The sequence below is a fragment of the Centroberyx affinis genome, unplaced genomic scaffold (assembly GCF_046629955.1).
Source record: "Centroberyx affinis isolate AG114_WGS23_722 - 3 ecotype Tasmania unplaced genomic scaffold, CSIRO-AGI_Caff_v1 ptg000812l_1, whole genome shotgun sequence".
Classification (NCBI taxonomy): Eukaryota; Metazoa; Chordata; class Actinopteri; order Beryciformes; family Berycidae; genus Centroberyx; species Centroberyx affinis.
Genome location: NW_027279414.1, coordinates 81,238 through 107,603, shown reverse-complemented (window position 1 = coordinate 107,603; position 26,366 = coordinate 81,238). Strand labels below are relative to the sequence as shown.

The 26,366-nt window shown below is 40.9% G+C and overlaps 1 protein-coding gene across 1 annotated transcript in view; it reads left to right on the top strand.

Moving 5' to 3' along the window:
* Positions 1-2,425: 2,425 nt before the first annotated feature.
* clmna (calmin a) overlaps positions 2,426-26,366 on the top strand; it is a 43,303-nt gene continuing 19,362 nt past the window's right edge. Inside the window, exon 1 of the mRNA XM_071520595.1 lies at positions 2,426-2,565. Coding sequence (XP_071376696.1) covers positions 2,481-2,565 — 85 coding nt within the window. The 5' untranslated portion in view covers positions 2,426-2,480. The remainder of the gene's footprint in view (positions 2,566-26,366) is intronic.

The following is a 26,366-nucleotide window of genomic DNA, read 5'->3' as shown; positions in this document are numbered from 1 at the left end:
CCACTGCAGCTTTGCCAGTGTGGCTATCAGGGCACCGTCTCCTGTCAGAAGGGATTAGAACGGGGCTGCTACTGTTTCAGTTAGTGAACTCATGTTTTTACATGTTGGATAAAGTGGATTTGTCACCAACCGTACACTCGTTTGTTAGTCACACACTCGTTTGTTAGTCAAGCCCACTTTGATAAAACTTGGGTGACTGATGCATGATTACTAAGCATATTGCCAGTGGTGGAAGAAGTATTCAGATCTTTGACTTAAGTAAAAGTAGAAATACCACAGTGTAAAAATACTTTGTTACAAGTAAAAGTCCTGCATTCAAAATGTTACTTAAGTCAAAGTACAAAAGTATTAGCATCACAATATACTTAAAGTAGCAAAAGTAAAAGTAGTCATTATGCAGAATGGCCCATTTCAGAATCATACATCATGTTATTGGACTATAATTATTGATGCATTAATGTGTTCATCACTTTAATGTTGCAGCTGGTAAAGGTGGAGCTAATTTTAATTACTTTATATACTGCTGGGTATCTTAACCTATAAAAATATATCATAATGTATTAGTTGATTTATAATTTGTATTAATAATCTAAATCTGCAAAGTAACTAGTAACTAAAGCTGTCAAATAAATGTAGTGGAGTAAAAAGTACAATATTTCCCTCTGAAATGTAGTGGAGTGGAAGTATAAAGTAGCATGAAATGGTAATACTCAAGTAAAGTACAAGTACCTCTAAATTGTACACAAGTACAGTACTTGAGAAAATGCACTTAGTTACTTTCCACCTCTGCATATTGCATTCATCTTGAAAAAACAATGCCAGTTTTTCTCCTAATAACAATATATTTTCTCATTATTATGACACACTGTCGCCAATATCTAACATACTGGACCACTATTTTGAGGTCACAATCCCTTTGGATACCAGGCTACAAACAGTTTGGTTTAGTTGTATCATGAATCATATACCAGCTTCAACCTTGTGATCCTTTCCTCATTACGATCTCATTAGAACAAGAAAGGATCTTGTTCTAATGAGAAAATATCTCCTCACTATGAGAAAAGATCTTAAATAACCTAGACTGGCTTTCGTAATTAACTCAATCGAGGTGTGAACTCGAGCCAACCTTTTATCACAATGTGCTGAATGGACACTTTTCAACACCAGGGCCACGTTCCAATTCTAATTAGTATTTTAATAATTCACATTCTTTGTAACATAGGGTCAGAGATACTATTTATACTTCCAATTCCCTATAGAATATGCTAATTTATAGGAGATGATCAACACACTGGGCATTCTGCAGAAATAATGATTTTGCGGTTGAAGCAGACTTGATACAAGAACATATAGAAAGCTTATTGCTGTAAGGAACTGGAAGCTTCACTCAGACTCATGACCAAAGACTTGAAACATGAACTGGACTCTCTTACAGCTCTAAGACCAGTACTTGACTTGACCATTACCTGATATCCGTCATCAGATGGGGTCTGTGGTCTCATGCATCTCTGTTTGGGGGTCCTGCACATTAAAAAGTTTGAGAACCCCTCATCTAGAATATATTGACACATACACTGCTTCACCTTCCAGCAGATCCACAATGGATGGAGGGGATGTAGTGTAGCATAAACCCACCTAAACTCAGTCTGCACACCTTTTAATTTGCAGAAATAGAGTTTACCCTTATTTTAGATTGACATGGGCTATGCTACATCTCTATGGGGTATGCATGGGACAGTAAGTGGTATGAAACTGGTGTAAGCAATAGGAAGATGGGGTCTTTTAATGGGGGAAAGCATAAAAGAATGATGAAAATATAACAGATTTTAGGTCATACTGGGCTTTTTCCTTCCTTGTTATTTGCCACCACATCCCTGCTGGTTACTAGTGTGTGTGTGTGTGTGTGTGTGTGTGTGTGTCTCACTGTGTATGTGTGTGCGTGCGGTGGGCGGGCACTGACTGGAGCAGCTCCATCCCACCTCGGAAATACCAACCAGGTGCTGCGGCTCCTTCCTTCCCCCTCGTTCCCTCCTCCACTCCTCTCCGCCGGGCTTTCCTGCAGCCTCGAGTCCGCCGCTGCCAGCTGCCTTGCTTTTGCTTCGCAGGGTCGAGTGTGGAGGTGGGGGGGGGGAGAAAGAAAGAAGAAAAACCCCGGGGGTGAAGGAAAAAAACGTTAACGATGCCCGGGCTGTGAAACCTAACATTTTAAGGCTTTTTTTTTTTCCCATCATCCGTCCTGTCTTCCACCTCCACCGCTAGTCCCTCTCTCTTTTTGCCCGGGCTTGCGTGGCTCCCGGTCGGCTGGCCGGACAATAGGCATCCCGCTGCAGCACAGGCAGCTTCGGGGAGGTTTTCTCTCTCTCTCTCTCTCTCTCTCTCTCTCTCTCTCTCTCTCTCTCTCTCTCTCTCTCTCTCTCTCTCTCTCTCGCTCTCTTCCGTGACCGAGGATCCCCCTGCAACTTTTCCCCCCGCGGGTCCAGATGGCTGGACACGAGTGGGAGGACTGGTTTGAACGGGAGGAATTCATCGGGCAGATCAGCGACATCCGAGTCCAGAACCTGCAAGGTAGGAGCATCCCGACGCGCGGATATATAAGTGATATTTACTGCTGTTTATTACAGTTGGGGTTAGAGCGGCGTGGCCTGGCCGTGTGTGTGTGTGTGTGTGTAGTGTGTGTGTGTGTAGTGTGTATAGAATGTCTTTAGTGACCCAAAAGTGGTTTTCGGTTGGCAAAGCAACTATAAACAATCCAACTTCGGGATTGTGGGCTCGTGCTTGGTCGTTTTCCCAGCATACAGCAAGCCAAGAGGTTCCCAAACTTTTCATATCAACGTCCTCAAACAGGTCCGCATTACATCATAGACCCCCCCCCCCCCACCTCCCCCCAAACTGATCACAGTCTGTCCTCAGAACCCATCTTTTCATTTTTGTACATTAGATACATATTTTTGTTAGACTTTGACTTTATATTGTGTTATCTGTCTTGTTGTGAGGTACACAAATCAATATCACCATAATCATAAGCATTTTTTTCCCGATATCAATCGATATATATCACGATATGTTAGATAATCAAATTGATGTTCATCCCATTGAACCCAGTGGTAATGATTGAGAGTGTCAAAGAAAACAGAACATTTTCAAATAATATTCTTGTTGTGAGGTACATAGTGCATCAGCTGAAATCAATATCACCATAATCATAAGCATTTTTTCCCCGATATCAATCGATATATATCACCATATGTTAGATAATCAAATGAATGTTCATCAATGGTAATGAGTGAGAGTGTCAAACAAAACAGAACATTTTCAACTAATATTCCGCCCTTATTTTGTCATTTTTTTTAAAATAAAATGTGCTTGTTATTCATTTTGACAGCAGAATTACAGTCACAATATCGCAAAATCACCATTTCATCACCCTTTGATTCCACTGAAAGACGATAAACGATAAAATTGAATTATTGGCCAGCATCATGTGCATGTATATAGTACTTCATGCCTTTGGTTTGGAAGCACAGTCCAACTTTAGTCTTGTGTAGAAGACATTTATTATCTATTCCACTGTTGCTTTCCTTCTTGGTTGTTTCCCAGTATATAAGCCTATAGTAACCCAGGCAGTTCCCAAACTTTCCCACATCAAAGACCCCAGCAGGTCATTCATTGCACCATAGCCCCAAATTTTGCTTGGACTCCCCTAAGGAACCCACTGTAGAAGGATGTTTGTTGTTAGATATGACCTCATGCAGAGTTATGTAACTGCCTGTTGCAGCAGAGGTAAACAGTGAAACCTAAAAAGAACAGTCATCCTTACTCATTCTCATTCTCACTTTCCTACATTTCCCAGAATGCCTTGCGACAACCCCCCCGCAAATGGGGCGTGAACTTGTTGCATTCAATCAAAGGTGGGCATTTGGGCATTGGGGGTGTGTCTTACTCCTAATACCTCCACTAACACCCCCACTTTGGGAAGCATTGTTTTAGCCTATACTTCTATACCTAAAGGTGAAAATATGACCTCAGAATGTACCAATAGTTACGCATTCCCAAGTCTTTGCTCTGCTTTTTGAACTGGACTGAACCCGTAAACCACGTGGGAACATCCAGACTCGGAGGTCACCTGTAGATAAGTGTCACCCCATTGGTCCAAACTGGGCTCCACAAGGCATGAAAGAGCAGACTCACAACAATTGGTCTGCAAACTGGAAGTAATTGATTTAATGAGTGCGGTAAGAATGCCAGCTTTGTTCGGGTCTAACCCAGTTCATATATAGACAGGCCTATAAACAAGTGGGCCTCTGCCTGCCTTGCTCTTTCACTCCATTCAAAGCGCTGTTTAATATTCGGATTTTGGCCCAGAATGCTGGAAGAATAGTTAGGCAGCGATGTAGTGTTAAATAAAAAAGGAGGGCAAAGTATAACCTCCAGTCAGTGATCATCGTAAGGCAAACGAGCACCAATAGAGACAAAAATCAGTTATTCAGGAAAACATTCATATTTATGCCTTATTTCCTTAACCTCTTGGAGTTGCGGTTATACGATAACAAACAACCTATCGTCATAATTTTAGGAATAATTTTTTTGCTTGTACAACGTAGACACAAACAGAAAAACGCCCTCGTTGTTGACAAGCACTTTGTTGACATTATTCTGGGTGTGTTCACAATATATTTCTGTGAATTTCTAATTCCGTTTTTTGTCTTTTGGCTTCTGAGCAGCTATATAGCCTTTTGCACTGACTTCATGATAAGACACTTTAAAAGTCCCTATCCTCACCTAACTGTCATCAGTTTGATGCTACTTACTACATTGTATACGATCTAATAAATAAAAGTTCCATTAGGGCTGGGCGATACGGACAAAATCAAATATCACAATATTTTTGACCAAATACCTCGATATCGATATTGCGACAATATTGTAGGGATGACTATTGGTGCTTTCACAAAATATTTACACAATGAGATTTTTGATAAATAATCATCAGTAATGTGGATATAATGACTAAGCGGGTAAAGGCAAATAATAGAACAGCTAGAACAGTCTGGTAAGTTCAGAAAATGACATCACTTTACTGTAATGCAGCCTTTAAAACCAGGAAAAGACACTTATGCCATATCACCATATTATATCCAAAATCTAAGACGATATGTAGTCTCATATCACGATATCGATATAATATCGATATATTGCCCAGCCCTAAGTTCAATGACAACAAAGTCTGACTGTGCAGAATTTTGTTTATTTCTGAGCCTCAAATCTTTCCAGCGATGCCATTGGCTCACTAGAATGTAAACAACAATTTAAAAATGTCATTACAAAGTGACAATAATATAATTTGGATGGAGAGCTTGTGAAACTGTGATGGTCAAGCCGTCTCATTTGTGATTACTACAGCAGAATAAAATAAAGTTAATATCACAATGAATTTTTCTGACCCACGATACGTATTGTCACACGTTTGTATCGCGATACATTGAAATTCAATATATATCGTCCCATCCCTAATTAGTGTTACATCAAATATTTAACCTCATGAACTGGGTGTAGAGCTTGAGTGTGCACTAATGAGTAGGCTGTGGATTCTCCTAAGCGCTCTGCATTCTTTCTTGGCACTAAACTGAGCTTTTCCCCCATGAAGCCGGTCTTCTTTCCGGCCTCTTGAAAAGACGCCAGAACTTCAGCTGCCCCCCCCCCCCCCCCCCCCCGGTCCTTATTCTCTGCGACACTCACGGATGAGCCTCGGCCGTCTGACGAGCGGCTGGAGAGGCCGTGATTCGCGGGAATGAAAGCAGGAAGAGCAGCTTTAAAACAATGGCCTGAAGGGTCTTACATAACACATGAGAGAGAGGGAGAGAGAGGGAGAGAGAGAGAGAGAGAGAGAGAGAGAGAGAGAGCAATGCATCCTCTGCATTACAGTGCTGCTGGAGTCCCGGAGTCTTACGTTCCCACATCACACATCCCACACATCTTTCTTGCTCTCTCTCTCTCTCTCTCTCTTTCTCTCTCTCTCTCACACACACACACACACACACACACAGAGCCCCCCCCCCCCCCCCCCCCTCACCTCATTGGGATGCAGGCTTCTCTTCTGAGAGTGCAGTTAACGGGCGCTGGTCTGAGAATCCAGCATCTCACCGGGACAATATTCAGCTGGCTTACATACAAATGAGTGTTTGCTTCGGAACCGATCGTAAACATACTGTAACATCCCCCCCCCACACACACACACACACACACACACACCCCTCTGAAGTGCCTTGTCATATTCCCAACCGCTGATAAAAACAGAGTCAGCATGTTACTTTATACCCCTATGTTACTTTATACCCAGAGGACAGAGTTGAACCAGGACTGCAGTCAAATCGATGCTGGGGGGGGGGGACACAGGCTCAGCTCGCATGAAGCACATGAAGCATCAGAGACTTGGTCAATATCAGACATATTAGCTGAGCTTCCATTAGGGCTGGGCGATACGGACAAAATCAAATATCATGATATTTTTGACCAAATACCTCGATATCGATATTGCGACAATATTGTAGGGATGACTATTGGTGCTTTCACAAAATATTTACACAATGAGATTTTTGATAAATAATCATCAGTAGTGTGGATATAATGACTAAGTGGGTAAAGGCAAATAATAAGAACAGCTAGAACAGTCTGGTAAGTTCAGAAAATGACATCACTTTACTGTAATGCAGCCTTTAAAACCAGGAAAAGACACTTATGCCATATCACGATATTACCATATCCAAAATCTAAGACGATCTCTAGTCTCATTGATATAATATCAGTATATTCCCCAGCCCTATCTTCCATCCAACCGAAGTATGAGGCGGCGAATTAGAAAAGCTGAATGAAAGTGGCGAAATTTGATTTGCATTTCCTCAATATCGTGTCAAATTTGCTTCATAGACAAAATTCCCTCCTTAGCCAAAGGTCACTGGCACAATTCAGTCCCATTTTTCCCTCGGTATGTGTGTGTGTGTGTGTGTGTGTGTGTGTGTGTGTCTGTCTGTCAGTGCGTACGTGTCCAGTCCTGCGCGGCAGAGAGAAGCAGCAGCATACTTCACGGATCTATTCTGAGAAAAAAAAAAACCTATCTGTGAGGTAATTCCCCATAAAAGCAAAGTGCGGCGTGTCAAGGAGAGCTGAAACAAGCCGAGGAAAAAGGGGTTCTACCACCGTGCTTCTGTCTGACAGCAGTGACAGCACACACACACACGGTGGAGAGAGAGAGAGAGAGAAACTGCCCCCCCCCCCCCCCCCCCCCCGTCGCTCACACACTTGTTTTTGAGTGTGCCGTTCTTGAACGTGCGCCCAGTGCCTCAGCCTCCTCACAAACTCTCTGGTATGAGTTTTCTGGAGGTTAGAGTATGTTCGAGGAGGGGGGGGGTGTCGGAAACAACAAAAGGTCCCTTCTCTTTACTCCGTCCCCTTCTTCTTTTTTTGAATTCCCCCCCCCCCCCCTTTCCATATTGTCAGTCACACCCGGGGGGCTAAGGCGTCTAAACTATTTCAGATGTGTGTGCTTGGTTTGCAGCAAATGCGCTTTCTCTTTTGGCACAGAAGCCCCGGGGCTGGTTTTTTGGTGAGGCATGCAAGACTAGTGATTTAGGCTAGTAACCGAGCAATACACACTCCAAGACTAGGGCTGAACAATTAATTGAAATTTTATCGAAATTGCAATATGGCCTACTGCAATTTTCAAATCGCAGGAGGCGTAGTATTTGTTAAAGGTGAAATGTGTCAAAATAGCATTTTAAAGTAAATATTGTGGTGCTGCAGAGATGTCCTGGCCTACACATCATCTTCTACAGACTTAAGAAAACATCTTTGTTTGGTACAGATCCCCGCAAAGATCACACCATAATCATTTTAATACGTTTTTCAATGAAAATGAGAATAATGATGTAAAAATGATCATTCCCTCTAATATCGCGAATCATATCGCAATTGCAATATCAGTCAAAATAATCGCAGTTAGATATTTTTTCCAAAATCGTTCAGCCCTATCCAAGACTGCTGCAGAGAAAGGCTATCACAGAGATTCTATAAAAAGCTTGTTGTAACTGATAATGTAATAACTGCTGGATATGTCAATAACTTGTCAATACATAAAAACTATCCTCTAAATTGGTTGAAAACATAATAAAACCTGGTAATTAGGGCTGGGCGATATGGTTGTAATCAATATCACAATAATCATAAGGATTTTTTTATATTGATATATATCATGATATGGCTCACATATGCAAAATCACATTAAATAATCAAATTAATGTTCATTAACAAAGCAAAATGTGCTTGTTATCAAATTAGACAGCACAATTGTGTCACAATATCCCCAAATCACCATATCATCACGATATGAATCCACTGAAAGACGATAAACGATTATATTGAAATAGCAACCAAAGCCCTATTGGTAATTCAATAAATTCCCAGATAATGAAATAACATCACATTATTACATTAACCAGAGATTATTACTTCATAAGGGGTGCCTATCTTTAACAGATGATGAAATAATAATACTGAAAAATGATGTAATAATGACAACTTGAGTTGAAGTTGAAATATATTTTGAAGTAATAATTGCCAATTCATGTAATAATGTGATATAATTCATTACATTAACAGATTTTATTACAATTTCAACCCATTTAAACGGGAAATTCTTATTACATTTTGACCTGTTATTACATTATCTAGCAGTTATTACAGTATCTGTTCTTACAAAGCTGTAAAGAAGTAATCTCTTCCAATAAAATCAGAGGATTTCATGCAACAGTAATCTGCCTGCACCGGGTTTTTACATCCCAACTTCAGACTTTATATGCAATATTAATTTGCTGAGACAAAGCAGCTGTGCCTCTCTCTCCCTCTCTTTCTCTCTCACCAGAAGCAGAATTAGAGTCACGTGAACTCGCCACTTACAGTACATTTCTTGCAGAGATATGACATGTGCAAGAGACTGAGGGCCTCTTCTTTCATCCTCTGCTCCACCTCCCTCATTAGCAGAGGATTGCCTTCCCACAGGTTCAGAGCATGGCCCTGTGGAGCTTTAGTATTGTTTAACATCTATTTCTGTCCATCGGCCCTGTTCTCTAAGGTGCATGCATGACTCCTCTCAGTCCATGTGGGTGGGCGGTTGTGTGGGAATTTGCCTCATTTATATGATGGCCTATTTGATTACCACCATTACGTACTCGGGATTAGCCCTGATACAGGACCCTTTGGTCATATTGGTTGTTGTCTCTCCCAAGGGTGCTGTGCTGCTCCATTAAGAGTTCTCCCAACAAAAGTCGGAGACGTCTATAATGAAAAAACTGTTGAAATTCACTTAATTTTATCGAAATCGCAATATGGCCTCCTGCAATTTTCAAATCGCAGGAGGCGCAATATTTGTTAAAGGTGAAATGTGTCAAAATAGCATTTTAAAGTAAATATTGTGGTGCTGCAGAGATGTCCTGGCCTACACATCATATTCTACAGACTTAAGAAAACATCTTTGTTTGGTACAGATCCCGGCAAAAATCACACCATAATCATTTTAATACGTCTTTCAATGAAAATGAGAATAATGATGTAAAAATTATCATTCACTCTAATATCGCAAATCATATCGCAATTGCAATATCAGTCAAAATAATCGCAATTAGATATATTTTCAAAATCGTTCAGCCCTACCAAACAGTATGTAATCCTTCACTTGTCTACTTTAACTGTGCTGGCACGTGCTACATTTTTATGCACAAATAATCTTTAAAATGTAGTTAAAGACAAGTATACCCAAAATCTCTATTGTAACGGAATCAAAGATGGCTGACAGACGCCCCGACATCTTTGCTGGTACTAGTTGTTTTAATTATGCTTCATATTCACTGGTGCTTCTTTTACAGTTAAATTGTTTATGCTAGCTGTGTTTGCTAGCTAATGTTAGTGTCAGGTGATTAGCTGGTTAACTGCTACTGTTAAAGCTAGTTGTTGGCTACGAGTTTTAGAACACAGTTAGACCTTGTTGGTGTCAAGATAAATGAAGTAGACCGCTAACTTTAGCTAACGTTACGGATTCCCTTCAGTCCAGTTGCTCTATAGTCTTTGATTTGGACCTTCTCCAGCTCTGCCTATCTTGACAATATCAAAGGATAATTTTGGTGTATGTTCTGATATAGTTGCTTTACTGTCTTCTAGGGCTGGGCGATATGGTTGAAATCAATATCATGATAATCATAAGGATTTTTCTCGATATCAATATATATCACGGTATGGTTCATGTATGCAAAATCACGTTAAATAATCAAATGAATGTTCATCTCATTGAACCGAACCTGGTGATGTGTGGAGGTGTGGTGTCAAACAAAACTGAAATTTTCAAATAATATTCCTACCATACCTCATTTTATCAGAGTTTTTAAGTAAAATTTGCTTGTCATCATCAATTTAGACAGTAGAAATGTGTGTCACGATATTAAAATATCTTCATATCATCACGATATGATTCCACTGAAAGACGATAAATGTTAATATTGAATTATCGCCCAGCCATACTGTCTTCTGCATGCTGTTTCCCACCCAGAGTATGACGTAAATTAAATAAGGCGAAGGCTGGTAAGAGCTAGCAGTTGTTTGGCATAGCTGTTACGTAAACTAAATGTAATCTAACGTTGTTGCCAGATCTGCACCTTATCTTGGCTGCTTTCAGTGGCCGCCTACCTGCAGAATACATAATTGTAATACATAACTGTTGTACATACTGTATATCATGATATATATATAAAAGAATGCTCTCTTATAGATTCCTAGAATTGCAATGTTTGAGTTGAAGTTGAAAAAACACTGTAACTGATCTGCCAGTTTAAGATGTGGGCAGTGACAGTGTAGTGTTCAAGAATATATCATGTTTCAGACTACCTTGGAACTGCTGAAATGACTTCATAGAGTAAGAATAACTGCAGCAGAATCTGTGTAGCATAATTCCTTAAAAGGGTTCATCTGCGAATGCCTGGCTGTGGAGTGACACCATTCAACTCACATCACCTCCTCCACAGGAACCAGGTGCTTGCAAGGACGTTCCTCTTTCATCATCTGGAACTGTTCCGGATCCAATTCAGCCCACACTGAAGCACACTTAACACTCGGTACTCTTCATCTAACTGTGCTTACAAGTACAATGTCAAGAGTTCTGCATCTTTGTCTCCACTTTGAAGATGAAGTGTATCCACTCCGTCAAAGCTGCACTTGGCAATTTTGCGCATTGACGGCTCCAAATGGCTGCAAGAGGTAACCGTTTGAGAAGTGTTTGAACTTCAACGTGATATCAGTAAACTGCACACAACAAAGGTGATGCCTTATACCGAAGGATGCCAAAGATGTAAGGTTGGTGAGTCCGGCTTTCTCTGGATGGAGCGCTCACTCACTACTATTTAGGAGACAGTTTGTGCTTCACTCTTAAGTTTCAATTCGTCACTACCTGTGGATGGAGAAGTGTACATACTCGATCAGATTTTTATGCAGGCAAATATGGCAAATCTACAGTGTCTCAATTAGTAGGGTTGGGACAGTCTTCTCTCTTGCAGCCCCACTTTGTGATTTAGGCTGGTGCATTTTTACATAACTACTGTATCTCTTGCCTGTAGTGCAGCTTTAACCCACTCCCACTGGCTTTAGTGTTCCAAGTAATTGCTTGGTAAGTGCCCAGAAAGAGCTAAAACACGTCTTGAAAAGTTCTCCTCTCGTGAAGCCATGCCCATTTCCCTCCCTCTAAAAATACCACAGCTCTTTTTTAAAAGGTCAGTGGTTATATTGTCAGATAAACTCTCTACTGAGAGGTGATGTAAGCCTGGGTGAGCTCACTCTTTGTCTTGAGGTCTATAACCGGTCTGAAAGGCCTGCTTTTTATTAGATGCAGGTGCTTCTACTGCTTGGCCAGAGAAATGGCGCGGCACAAACGGCCCGCTGAAGGGGGGAGTCGCCTTCTTAAGGGATAGCGGCAGTGACAACACAGAGCCTGTGCCTCGCCGCAGGCTGTTATTAAAAGCAATGTTGTCTCCAAGAGGTGATACTTTCACTTTGACCCGCAACCCCCAGGGCATTCGCCGAGCAGATATGACCGCTCCAAGAAAAACCACCCACCCACGAGGGATTGCTTTCGGTTTCCGGACGCTTCGGCCTGATGTGTTATTGCTTTCTCTCCTGCTTTGACCCCTTTTCTCCCTGTAGTCATATATTTCAATCTGTGATGGAAGTTCAAGGGAAGAGCAGCAGTTTAAAAGGAGCGAAGAAAATGCTTAACATTACCATAGCACTTAATGAATGATAAATGCAGTCTCATTCCTTGGAAGTAAGTAAGTAAGCAAGATTTATTGCTTTGGTCTTAGTCACAGGAGCTGCGATTGCTTTTTATCCTCTGGCATTGTGGAAGCTTATCAGTTTAATCATACCAGTGAGCTTCCTTCGAGAAGCTGCTTGTTTCTCTGATCTGTTGGGATCCGGGAGATGTTTGATGCGGGCCGACATCAGCCAACGCGCCTCGTGTTGGGCTCTTTCAAACGATTCAAACGGGAGCGTCCTCAAAGACGCTCTCTCCGATTTGATTTGAGGGATCAATCAGCCATTGTCCCCCCCTTGTGTTTTGTTCTCCCGTTTTTTTCAGTGTGCTGTCTCTCCAGTCAGGGAGAAGGAGCTCAATGATCAGAGTCAAAAGATCTTTAAACATTTTCTTTACCCTCACACAAACACAGACATGGTTGAATTCCCCTAGGTTTTGTCACGCTTGTGAGTGTGTGATGACTCCTACAGTTTATTTTCTTTGCTCTGAACACAGTGGAAAGGTTTACTTTGTTGCATTTGTTTTGTTAGGGTTCACACTGCCTAATTACAAGGGAACCAGGGCTTGTAAACAAAAGTCACATGACTCACAAGTAGCTTGTTTATTGGACAGAAATTTTGGCAGTGGGGAGAGTCAAAACAAATCCAATCCCAGTTCCTGTAACTTCAGCTAGGCATGATGGACTTGTCTGTGCTCTTTGCTGTAATTCCCCTTCTCCTCTTCTCAGTTAAGCACATATGAAGGAATAGCTGAATATGAGCATCAGTCCAGACTGCGGTTTGCCCTCGCTTCATTTTGTTCATCCTAGGCTTTCCAAGCATGAAACTGCTGACCATCAGATGTCAACATCTGTCTCCTTATACCCATAAACCCTTGTGTTTTGGGGTCGTTTCCTGTAGTTGGTTCAGATTACGTTCTCACTTCTAACGAACCGCACCACAGTTCTCTTGGAAGATGACAGAGACTCGCATTTTCCCCATTTTTCCATGTTTGAAGAAGCTAAAGCATTATATGTTTTAACTAAAGCCTTTTATGTTTTGATGGAGCTACACCCGCCCACGCTAATGGAATGCAATAAAGCATTCAATTATTTCCTCATCGAAAAATCATTCTGAGAGATTCCTCTGCTGTAGCAGAAGCTTTCATTTTGCAGTGGTAGCTTCAGCTGGTTGGTGCAAAATATTATTCAACTGTCATTTTGAAAAGGTCATCCATCTGCTGACCTTTAAATCCTTTTCAAAGTATGTAATCATGATGTTCTTATGTTAATACAAAGAACCAAGTTGTTAGCAGATCTTAGGAATTCAGCGTCTTGCTCAAGGACACTTGTGTAAGGTGTAACATTTGCTGTGGCTGTTAATAGATTTGTTGGCTTTTAGTGAATTTAGCTAAACTTGCTCCTAAATTGACAACCCAGCGCTTCAACACTTGAAATGCATGTGTAACAACGCATTATGTAATAACACCGCATTATGTAATAACTTGACAAAATGTAATAAATTTTCACTTCATTACGTAATAACACCCGCATTTTGTAATAATCTGCCGCATTTTGTAATAATCTGCCGCATTTTGTAATACACAGCCTGAACGCAATATGTAATAAATTTGATGGTCTTTTTGGGGAACTCTGTCAAAAGACCATTGCAGTAGTCTGCTAGAAATAAAAGCGTGAATGAGTTTTTCCCAGGTCGGCTTTTGACATGAAGTCCCTGAGTTTACCTGTATTTGTAAGATGATAAAAAGCTGATCTTGTTACTGCTTTTATGTGGCTATTTAGACTAAGATCAGAGTCAACTATAACGCCGGTCTAATTTAATATTTGGGAAGTTTAATTTAGCTTAATTGTTAAAAATATAACGTGTACAGATGAAGACATCCATTTTGGTTGGTTATTACATAATGCACTGTATTATTACATTTTCATCATAAAAAAGTGCAACTCCCGCATTTTGTAATAACCACCGCAATATGTAATAATTTATTACAAAATTCAGGGAAATTTATTACATATTGCGTTCAGGCTGTGTATTACTAAATGCTGCAGATTATTACAAAATGCGGGTGTTATTACATAATGAAGTGAAAATCTATTACATTTTGTTGAGTTATTACATAATGCGGTGTTATTACATAATGCGTTGTTACATGCATCTTTTTCAAATTGGATACCAAGTGGATTGTAGATTGAGAGTTTGTGGTTCAAGCTAGGCCAAGGGCAAGTGCTGAACACAAAGCACTTACCATTGGCCACTGACCACTGAATACACACACATGCTGACTACTTTGTATGGATAAGAACTTTTTTCCCTTGTGCAACCATAAAAGGACGATACAAGGAAAAGAGGCCCTTTGAAAGAATTTGGCCCTGGTTCAGTCCATGCCAGATGACCCACTTAGTCTGTAGTGGTTTCTACCATGCCCTCGGAGAAATCTTTCCCTGAGATAGGCCAGCAGTCCTGATGGATGTGGTCAGCAGTGATGTCCCAAGGGGATGCTGCTGCTTACTCCACAGGAGGATATCTATTGGTCCAGCTCTATCCCCTTCCAGAGGTCTTGCCTCCCATAGGACCCTCTTGACCCATTTGATTGAGCCTAGATTACCGGTCATATCTGGGTCTAGATTCCAGCTTGTCACTATGTCTAGCCAGCCTTACCAGATCTGTATGTAGGAGAGTAAATGTCAGTGTAGGATCCTGTCTGCCTACTAAAGCAAAAACAATCAGTGGCATACTCTCTGCCAATTGTGTTAGTATCTGCTGCTTATCTACATTTGAGGTTTGAGTGAGAAACTAAAGCAGGCTGTCTGGATTCCAAAAGCGTTACTTGAAGTTTCGAAGACGTCCCCAGTCTGTTTTGAAACTCAAATAACTCTTTATCTCTCTCCTCGTGTTCCATTACTTATTAACATTTCCTACAGATAAGTTGGAGGAGCAACCTCAGCTGCAGAGATTGCGATTGGTCCACATCTTATCTATCAGTTTACTTTCCATCCAATCAGGGACGTGCCACACACAGTTAAGCTTGACATTAGCCACTAAAATCCTTTCTTTATAGCTGTATTATAAGTGTTTAGAACCAGGTTTAACAGCTCAGCATGAAGTTAGTCATGGGCCAACATCAATCATTGTCCACTAAGAAATTACTAGACTTGAGAACAACTGTTTCCCAAACCGTTGCACAAACCATTACATTTAGAAGTATAAGTTATTTGAAAAAGTAGGTTCAGAGTGAGCTAATTTTATTTATCTGTACGTAATGAAAATAGTGTACAACTAATTGATATGCAGGTACTTATGCTAGTTAGGGTGGCATTCCTGTGTATGTATATGTGTACTGGTGAGTGAGAAAGAGAAGCAACAGTTTTCAGATGGAAGGATGAGGAAACTGATTTCACGCCTCCCCTGTAAATTATTGATTAGCTGTCCAGTGCCTGCAGATGAAATCAACAATCATTCGCCTTTGTTGTTAGCCAGTCGCGTTCCCCCGCGGAGCCCTGCCATGCTAGAAACTACACTTCCTTCGGTGTCTGGTTATATAAGCGTACTTTGTCAGACGTTGCACCCCTCTAACCATATTTCAAAGGTGCGAGACGTTTTTTATTGACAAAAGGGATTGTTTCTATGGCAACCTGGCTGCTGCGAACGCACATTTGCATTCCGTAATACCCCTACAGGGACCTGAAATATACACCTCCTTAAAGTGATCCCAAACAGGTAGGAGGCGTTGGTTGCAGTTGTGCAAAAGCCAAGAGGAAAAAGAGCCTTCCCCTGAACTCTTTGGAATTATGTAATACCTCTGGATGATGCATCACAGGAGTCTTAAGGGATGCCCCTATCATGTCTGCTGTATGAATATTTCAATGAAAAGCTCTCCTTTATTATTCATATTTTAACAGTTTCCTTATGCTGCGAGCAGACGCAAACTTCCTTTCGCACTCCCAGGCTGAATATTGTGTACAACGGGACCGAGGAGCTTCAAAACGCAAAACAACCAAAAAATCATTAAAAGCATTTCTCAGGGAACATCCATCACGGAGCGCGTTTCATCTCCTGAGCCTACGTTCAAAGACTTTCCGCTCAGACTTTGGGATCTGCGTAGGTGGTTCCAGGACATCTGCAGGCGGTCCTGCTTTAGTCTTTCACCAGAGAAGAAGAAGAACCCTGTCTGCTCTTCTTCATGGTTGTAATTGGCATCCAGTAAGACAGAAGTTAGCGCCGGGTCACCCTCAGCTAAACGTTGGGGTACACAGCAGGGTGCCCGCTACTTCCCCTATCATTTTATTCCGACAGTGGAATGCTTGTTAATGTTACTCTTCTAGCTTTGAATTCAGTCTGACACACAGTGGCAATATTATGGGAGGATGCTGCCTGAAACTGACTGTTCATCAAAAGTATGAAATCAGAGGAGTTCATTTCTCAAATTAGATTACACTGAAGTATATCATACAAAAAGAATTGAGCTTTGAGACACATTTGTACACACGGTAAGTCTGTATCTTTGATTTTATTTGATATTAAAGGAATAGTTCACCCAAAAATGAAAATTCTGTCATCATCTCCTCCCCCTCATGCCAGTTGAAACACAGGTGAAGTTTGTCCATATAACACACAGGGAGGCTGCAGCACAACGCCATAGCAGCCTTCTCCAAAACAACTGAAGTCAGTGGGGACCAGTTCTTCAGAGTTCCAAAAAGACCTACAGTATATTTACACCATCATTTAGTGCAAATCTTAACTACAGCTGATTGATTTGCAACAAATAATGGTGTATAGGTCTTTCTATTCACAGTGTGATTGTTTGGCTGTTTTTGTTTTGGAGCTCTAAAGAACAGGTCCCCATTGACTTCAGTTGTTTTGGAGAAGGCTGCTACCAAGTTGTGCTGGCAACCTCCCTGTGTGTTATATGGACTAACAAATTTCACCTGTGTTTCATTTGGCATGAGGGTGAGTAGATGATGACAGAATTTTCATTTTTGGGTGAACTATTCTTTTAAGAAGGTGGGCACACCCCAAAAACAGCCGTATTGGATAGACACACTGCATTTGCATCTTCTAATTCTGTTATCAGGGCAGATGCATAGTTTGCTGTTGCCTCTGATATCCATTAATCCTCCCTCTGAAAGAAAGCAACACAATTATCTTGTATACGCTGGGTGGGTCTCACAAAGCAAAGAGACACTGACGCCAAAAGCCCCACAAAAAGATCAGTCATTATGTCTACAGCCCCCAGTTAATTGCCACTTAATTATGTTTGCTCACTCCCTCTGTGCCCTGCCCTCCCCCTGTTTGACGCCCGGAAAGTGTAATAAAAGAGTTGTCATGTTAAACAGATCGTTCATGTACCCGTCGAAAAAGCTTTCGCAGCCATATGGATTTGTCATACTGAACTGAGCCTCCTCTGTTTGCATGGCAAGCAAATGAGACGAGCCAGAGGAGTCTAAGTCAGAGAGTTCTTACATCAGACAATCTGAGACAGTGGTTCTCAACGTGGGGTCCGGGGACCACCAGGGGTCCTTGAGGGGGTTCCAGGGAGTCCCCAGCAAATTGATGAATTGTTAAATTTCAGCATTATTTCAACACAGTTAGAGAATGTAGAAGAATGACTGTTTTGATCATAGTTTCACTGTTATATCTCTACCTACAATACAGACAGTCATGGAATTCTGGACAAAATCATATCTAGCAATAAAAATATGCTCAGATTTGGGACAAAATCTCATCAAATGGGGGTCCGTGGCTCTAATGTGGACAAAATTAGGGGTCCTTGATTATGAAAAAGGTTGAGAATCACTGGTCTATAAGAAAAAAGGAAAAAAAAGGGGGTAAAGAATACTATCATGCGATTGGCTTATATGACTGTAATCAGGTGATTCCCTATCTCATTTTTCATTTTTTTCATCAGCCTCTGATGAAGTAGGGTATTCTGATCTTGTTTCATGTTCTACTTAAACCCATTCAAGAGATGGGACAAATCCACTCTCTGGTCTAGGTTCTTGCAGCCTGTTATTAGCCTGTCATGCCATTCATGTCAATACATCCACACTTGTCTTTGAACAACAGGGGGTTTGTGTTGAACATGTCGCAGGGTTAGCAGCCACCTCAGCACACTGACCTCATCTGCAGCAGCAGAAATAATGTTGCCAGTCTGGATGCACCCGAAACTCAGGAAGTGACATTTGAGAAGGTTAGAGCAAATATGGATTATGAGAGGGGAAAAAAAACAATAATGAACATTGTATGCTCATATGCTGCTATCTGTCATTCCTTTGCAAGTAAAGGGAGAAGTCCTGCCTTCATGTTAAAGCAGAGTGGTATAAAAACCATTGGTCCAAAAAAATTGAACTGACAGATAAAGAGAGTTGACTGTTCAGTTTGGACTTCCAGAGTCATTCACCTGTATTAGAAGTAATTCTAATACAGAATTAATTGCTCAGTCAAAGAGGGAAGGGGAATATTCTGTTAACTGGTTTATTCATGGCAACAGGGAGGCTTAATCACAGGGTATCAAAGGTTCATATAAACAGCTTAACCTGAATAAGACCTAATAATATGGACAATCATGTTCATGTAAACACATCTAGACACAGAGAGAGAGAGACTCAGCCTACGTAACCTTCAGACAAAAGCAAGTTAATTTTCATAAACAAAACTGGAGGTTGCATGTTCTGCGGTCAGTGCAGCTTTGGCATTTGTTTTCTATTAGTAAGCTGTCAGAGGTGCGTGACAGGACACACTTCTACTCAAATGTCCTTCTTTACTTCCTTAAACCTGGGGGATTAGCAGGAATATTTTTAGTCTACACCCAAGGCCTAAGCCATACCATATCCATTGTACATACTCAAGTAAATGCAACAGTACTACCACTTCTAATACTCTTATTTGCCCTCAGCCACACATGTTTATAATGTAACACATAATTTACATCTGGAATAGCACCATAAACCCCGCTGGGTAAAGGAATGAAGTGCTAACCCAAGGTAGGTAGGGTTTAAATCTTTGCTATCTTAGCAAAGATTTCCCTGGGGGACAGTTTGTTTGGGACGGCTGCTTCTTTGGTTCCATCCTGACACAGTGAAGCTTGACCAGGGCCAGAAGGGCCAGCATCTCCATGTTCTGATGCGTTTAAGAGACTGTAGTATTTTCATTAGGTCCTCCATGAAATGTGGGAGTAACCTTTACATTGCAGCTGCGTTGTAAGATAGATTTTTCGGTAACGCTTTACAATAAGGGTACATAAATTAAGGGTTACTAACCCTTAATTAACAGTTAACTAATGTGTCTGGTAAACATTTACTAATGGTGTTCATGTTAACTAAGGTATTAATTTATACATTATGTTATAGTCATCTTTATAAACTATTAAATAATGTATAAATTAATACCTTAATTAACATGAACACCATTAGTAAATTACACATTAGTTAACTGTTAATTAAGGGTTAGTTAATGCTTGTTAAGCATTAACTAACTCTTATTAAGCATTAACTAACCCTTAACTTAGTGTACCCTTATAGTAAAGTGTTACTGATTTTTCTATTTCACATTTCTTTGCATATTGTTGTGTTGACTTCATTGTAAATGGGCTTAATCCCCTGTTGAGGAATGAGGATGTAACGTTAGCATAGCAGGCCTTGCTAAGTGAATGTTAGTACCGTATTTCCTCTAATAGTGGCCGGTAGTCAATTAAAAGCCGGGTCTCCGATAATGGCCGGGGCTGTGGTCGACACGAACAAATAAAGGCCGGCCCCAAATACAGGCCGGGGAAAAAAACAAAGGAAAAAACAACGGTGGATACCGGTAAACTCCTGGTGCCTGTTATATAATGTAACTGTAGTTTGTAGTAACGTACAAGTGCCACAAGATGGCAGTATGCCACAAGATGGCTCGGCCTTGGCCTCAGTCTCTGGAGCGTGCCGTCGTCGATTACCGTAATTATCGGTAATGCATTGCAACAAAAAAACGGCTACCTAACGAACACCAACAGAAGCAGATCAGAAAACAAGCAGGGTTCGTACTAAAATATGAGCAAATATACTTATCATACAGAGGGAATTAGAAATAAAGGCCTGTCTCTAATATAAGCCTGCTTCCAATAAAGGCCTGGTACCCTCTGCAGGTGAGGTAAATAAAGGCCCGGACCAATATTAGAGGAAATACGGTAGTAATGTTAGTTGCTAACTTGTAGTAGTGAGCTGTTATTGCTGATTTTATTTTATTTTTCATAGTTATATTTTCAGGTCACTTTTTAAAACTTGACGGCTTGTTAGCCAAGACTCTCACAGCTAGCAAGCATGGAACTAGTGCTAAGATAGCGTTCACGTGTTTTCGCTCTCTCACCCCTTTTCTACATTTCCTACACCAGATCTCTCTCCGCGTCTCTCAGTCTTCCTCCCTTTTCTTTCACAACTGAGTGGTCAAAGCAATCGCCTGACTGGCCCCCAGGCTATGACCAGATCCAGCTTTACAGCCCAGACTCTCAGGGATTTCATGGGCCACTGACCCACCCCCCCCCTTTCAAAAAACACATGAGTCCATGGTCGAACAGATGTACACACACACAAAAAAAATACAGTTGCTTTTTAAAAGGTTTGTATTGCTTGTAAATGCTGGAGTAAAATACAAAAAAAAAGTGGCCCGAGCATTGAACCCTGAGGGCCTCCATGCTTCTGTCGGGGCGTCCTGGTGGCTCAGTGGTCTGAGGTGCATACCATGTAACCACAACGTCCTGGGTTTGAATCTGACCCGCGGCCTTTGTCACATGTCATTCCCTCTCTCTTCCAGTCTTTCCTGTCTTTTCACTGTCTAATAAAGGTATTATTAAAGAGAATGTCCTGAGTAATCATCATTTAGCTGGACAGACTGAAACATGCTAGATGTAAACTAACCAGGAAAGAACCAGGCGAGACTGGTGGTAAGTTGAATTTGAATATAGCATGCATATATGCACATACACACACACACACACACTAGGCATGGGACGATATGAAAATTTCATGTCACGATTATCCTGGCCAAAATAATTGCGATTCACGATAGTATCCCGATAATCATCAAAATATGCTTAAAACTCTTAAAATGGCACTAAAACATACTGGAATCACTTTACCTTACATATTTGAAATAAATATTTTTATTGCATCATAGGACACATATCTTTTTTTGTGAACATCCTTTTTAGTGAAAAACAAACAAGGACCGATTCAGACTCTCGCCAACACCCAGCAGGTAATCACAATAAGAGAAGAAAAATCCATTAATAAAAAGAATCTACCTATCAACCTGATATCCAATCATTCACATGGTTCAATTAGTTATGTGTTGTAAATGCACAGTAAATGAATAACTTGTTTTGAGGGTATTCACGCTCATGTGAGGATATTCACGATTATCCCGATAATGGAAATTCACCAAGATAAAATTATCTTGAGTGTTTTATCGCGATAAAAGATAAAATCTTATATCCTCCCATCCCTAACACACACACACACACACACACACACACACACACACACAAACACGAACCAATTATGCAGGGCAGCAAACTTCCAAAGCAGCAGACGTGAGGAGATTAAACACAGAGAAGTATAATTAGGAGTCTTCCCTTCATGTTCTGCCTGAGAATAAATGCTAACATTGCCTCTTACAGGCCTTCTTTTGTAGGTCTAGCTCAAGAAATGATGATCACAGATCCACTACAATACAGTCTTAAGTGTTAGCCTCATTTCTGTGTTTTTGCAAAGCTGTCACTTTCCACATTAGGTGAACAACGCCCAGATTGTGAGTAATTAGTTCATTACTCATCGTGAGAAAACACACCCAGTCAGCCTTGTAAAATAAAACTCGCCATAACTTTAAAAGAAGCCTATTATGCTCATTAAAAGTAATTCCGTCAATTGGCGGCTGCTGATGTCATTTTTCCAGGTACATTATCCAAAGCGGGGCTCTGGTTTCTGTTACGGGATCGCCTCGGCCAGATCGGGACGTCCGGCGTCGGGGGTTATGTGGCGTCTGAAGCGAGCGAGTGTTTGACGCTTTTATGAAAGATTAGGTCACGGCATCCGGACTCCCTCGGATACCTCGGTGCGTGTCCTTATGAATGTGCCACATTGTGAGCCCTGGTGGTGATTTACTGTTTGCGAGTGTTCCAAGAGCCTAGTCCTTTTCCTTCTCTCACTGCCGGTCGCCTGTTCCGCTCTCACAGAGACTAACGCTGTTCCAGCCAGTGATACCTCACTTTTTGGCATATGAAGATGGCTGAGGGGAAAAAGTGCGACTATCACGTATTGTGTGTTTGCTTTTTAAAGGAAGAGTCTTAAAGGAAAAAAATCCCCACCCTCTTGCACTGGTAGATATCATCAATCTGTGATGTTCCAGTTCAGTTGCTTTGTGATGAAGTGTTGTAATTTACTGGGTGAACCCACTTTCCCTCCAACCTGATTTGTCTACTTCTATTTCAGTTAGCGATCTGCTGCGTTTCCCAGAATGCCTTTTGAGAACCCCCAGAGAGGGGCCTGACCTTGTTGCTTTTAATCAAAGGTGGGCATATGGGCATATAGATAGCTTGAAAGAGTGATCACTCTGTGGGTTATATCCCTTACTCAAACTGCAACACGTCTTGTAGCTGCATTGCATTCTGGTCTGTAGCACCCAATAATGTAATAATTTCCTGAAAATGTAATAATGCCAGAAAATGTAATAAAATTTCCACTTAACTTTATCAAAAATGTAATAAAACCGAATAATGTAATAACTTGACCAATAATGTAATAAAATGTCCTGACTGATATTGTAATAACATTTTTACCAATAATGTAATACCTTTCAGGTGGGTCATTTATTTTTCAAAACTGAAACACTGAAAATGTTTGTTCCACCTGGTCATAAAGGGTTATTATCGGTACATTTTCGGACATTTTGTTACATTATTGGTCAAGTTATTACATTATTGGGTTTTATTATATTGAAAGGTATTACATTATCGGTAAAATGTTATTACAATATCAGGACATTTTATTACATTATTGGTCAAGTTATTACATTATTGGGTTTTATTATATTGAAAGCTATTACATTATCGGTACAAATTTTATTACAATATCAGTCAGAATATTTTATTACATATTGAAAGCTATTACATTATTGGTAAAATGTTATTACAATATCAGTCAGGACATTTTATTACATTATTGGTCAAGTTATTACATTATTGAGTTTTATTATATTGAAAGGTATTACATTATCGGTAAATGTTATTACAATATCGGTCAGGACATTTTATTACATTATTGGTCAAGTTATTACATTATTGGGTTTTATTATATTGAAAGGTATTACATTATCGGTAAATGTTATTACAATATCGGTCAGGACATTTTATTACATTATTGGTCAAGTTATTACATTATTGGGTTTTATTATATTGAAAGGTATTACATTATCGGTAAAATGTTATTACAATATCAGTCAGGACATTTTATTACATTATTGGTCAAGTTATTACATTATTGGGTTTTATTATATTGAAAGGTATTACATTATCGGTAAAATGTTAATACAATATCAGTCAGGACATTTTATTACATTATTGGTCAAGTTATTACATTATTGGGTTTTATTACATTTTCGATCAAGTTAAGTGCAAATTTTATTACATTTTCAGGAAATTATTACATTATTGGGTGCTACATGGTCTATTGAGGCTACTGCCAGTAGAGAAATTGGTCTCTCTCCTCTTCTACGATGGATTTCTCCCTGTAGGATTGTTGAACGTCTCTCGGTGCAAAATGGCGGCTCTAGAAAGAAGCCCTCGCTCTTTGATTCTGAGGGACTGACACCAAAACCTGACCATTACCATGATGATGTTTTTGATAGCTGAAAAGTTCTCTGCTATCAAACTCCATTGTAGCTGTGGCGGAAACATCTCAACGTGACGTCCATTTTTCCATGGGAAAATAAAATATACACCACCAAACAACAAAATGGACCCAGAAATGCACGATGCATCACTCATAGCTGTTTTTAACAGTATTAAAATGTTTTAGGTTATGTGTTTCCTCTCATTTGCAGCGATGGTTGCTTCATAAAAGTTCTCGACTCTGCTATTCATTTTCAATCTCATCATTTCCATCCCCCCTCAGGCTCCGTCTCTCACTCCTTCCCCCGTCATCTCCTCTTCTTGTCATCTCCCTTTCTCTCTTTTCTCGCCTCTCTCGCTCTCTCTCTCGTCGGCACTCCCTCTGTCCTCTGCCGCCTCCCTTGTCGGCGGTCTGACAAAGATTCATGCATTAAAGCCTCAGCGACACCTCTTGAATACCAACCCCCGACTCCAGCATTGGCTTGAGAACAGTCGGGGGGGGTAGATTCTCTCCGTCGAGGCGTTTCCCTCGACCGGACAGACTGCCGTTCGATTAAGACGCCGCATACTAGGGCTGAACAATTAATCGTAATTTTATCGAAATCGCAATATGGCCTACTGCAATTTTCAAACCGCAGGAGGCGCAATATTTGTTAAAGGTGAAATGTGTCAAAATAGCATTTTAAAGTAAATATTGTGGTGCTGCAGAGATGTCCTGGCCTACACATCATATTCTACAGACTTAAGAAAACATCTTTGTTTGGTGCAGATCCCCGCAAAAATCACACCATAATCATTTTAATACGTTTTTCAATGAAAATGAGAATAACGATGTAAAAATGATCATTCCCTCTAATATCGCAAATCATATCGCAATTGCAATATCACGTGACCTTGGTATTATAAGGTTCTATCTGACCTTTTTGTCAAAACTGAGTTAGTCGCATGATCCTATTCTACGAGTGCCTGTCGACACGTGCGGTGTTATTTTTTGAAAATAATGTTTTTTGAGTCTGTCATTTCGAAAACAAAAGGACCCATCTCCATTTAACTCAATGGATGCTGAAAGCTCAATATCTCAGAAATATCCTGAAGGCAGATAGAACCTTACAATTCTAAGCTCACGAAATCTCAGGCAAAATAATCGCAATTCGATATTTTTTCAAAATCGTTCAGCCCTAGCGCATACGCAAGGGAACGGCTCGGCCCCGCAACATGTGTCAGGTCCAGATGCCGCCAGATCTAGACCGGGTCTCCTCCAGCCTTGACCCCTGCATGAGAAAGTGGGAGGCTTTTCTGCCATCACCTAGACCACCACCTCCTATGCGGTTTCTATGGTTTTCACTGGAACGGAGAGCCGTCGTGTCCCCCCAGTAGAGACAAGGCTTTTCTCATATCAATGCCGCAGTTTAGCAAGTCGTGATTCCATAAGAGCAAACGATGAATATTATTATGGTTTTTACCAGACGCCAGAGCTCACAGTTCCCATGCCGTCTACAAAGCGGCGTTAAACCCCCCGTGCCTCTGGTGAGAGCCACGCCGGACATAAAGATGAATAGCAGCTGACGTTGCTGCCATGGTTACCTCTCCAGAGCCCCCCCCCACCCCCCCCCCCCCCCCCCCCCCCCCCACCCCCCACCCCCCCACTCTTCCTAGTTGCCATCCTCCCCATGTCTTTAGTCTGCCGCAGCCGAGCCGATCTGGACCGGGGAGGCTGAGGCTCCTCCAGGGCCGTAAATAAAGGATCGAATATTTGAACAGAAGCCAACGGCAAACATGTCGACCCCCCCCCCTCCAATGACGCAGTGCCCCTCCCAGTCAATACAAAAACATGTCACCTTGTTTTGACCTGCAGTCCCCCCCCCCCCCCCCCCGCGCACACACACACACACACTACAAAATCAATGTCAATGTGAGATGCATCATTAACCCCAAGTTTTGTCCGAATTCAATCAGTTGCTGTTGCTTCTAAGATATTGTGCATGACGCGTGGCTTAATGAACGAATGACGGAGCTCTTTGCTGCATAAATTTGCATATTAATGAAGAAAAACAGATTTTCTTGAAACTACTAGAACTCCTTAACACTTTAAGATACAGAGTCCATATTGATACCGCCCCCGTGTTATGTGAAGACAAGTATGTTGACAGAAATATTTGCTAATTAA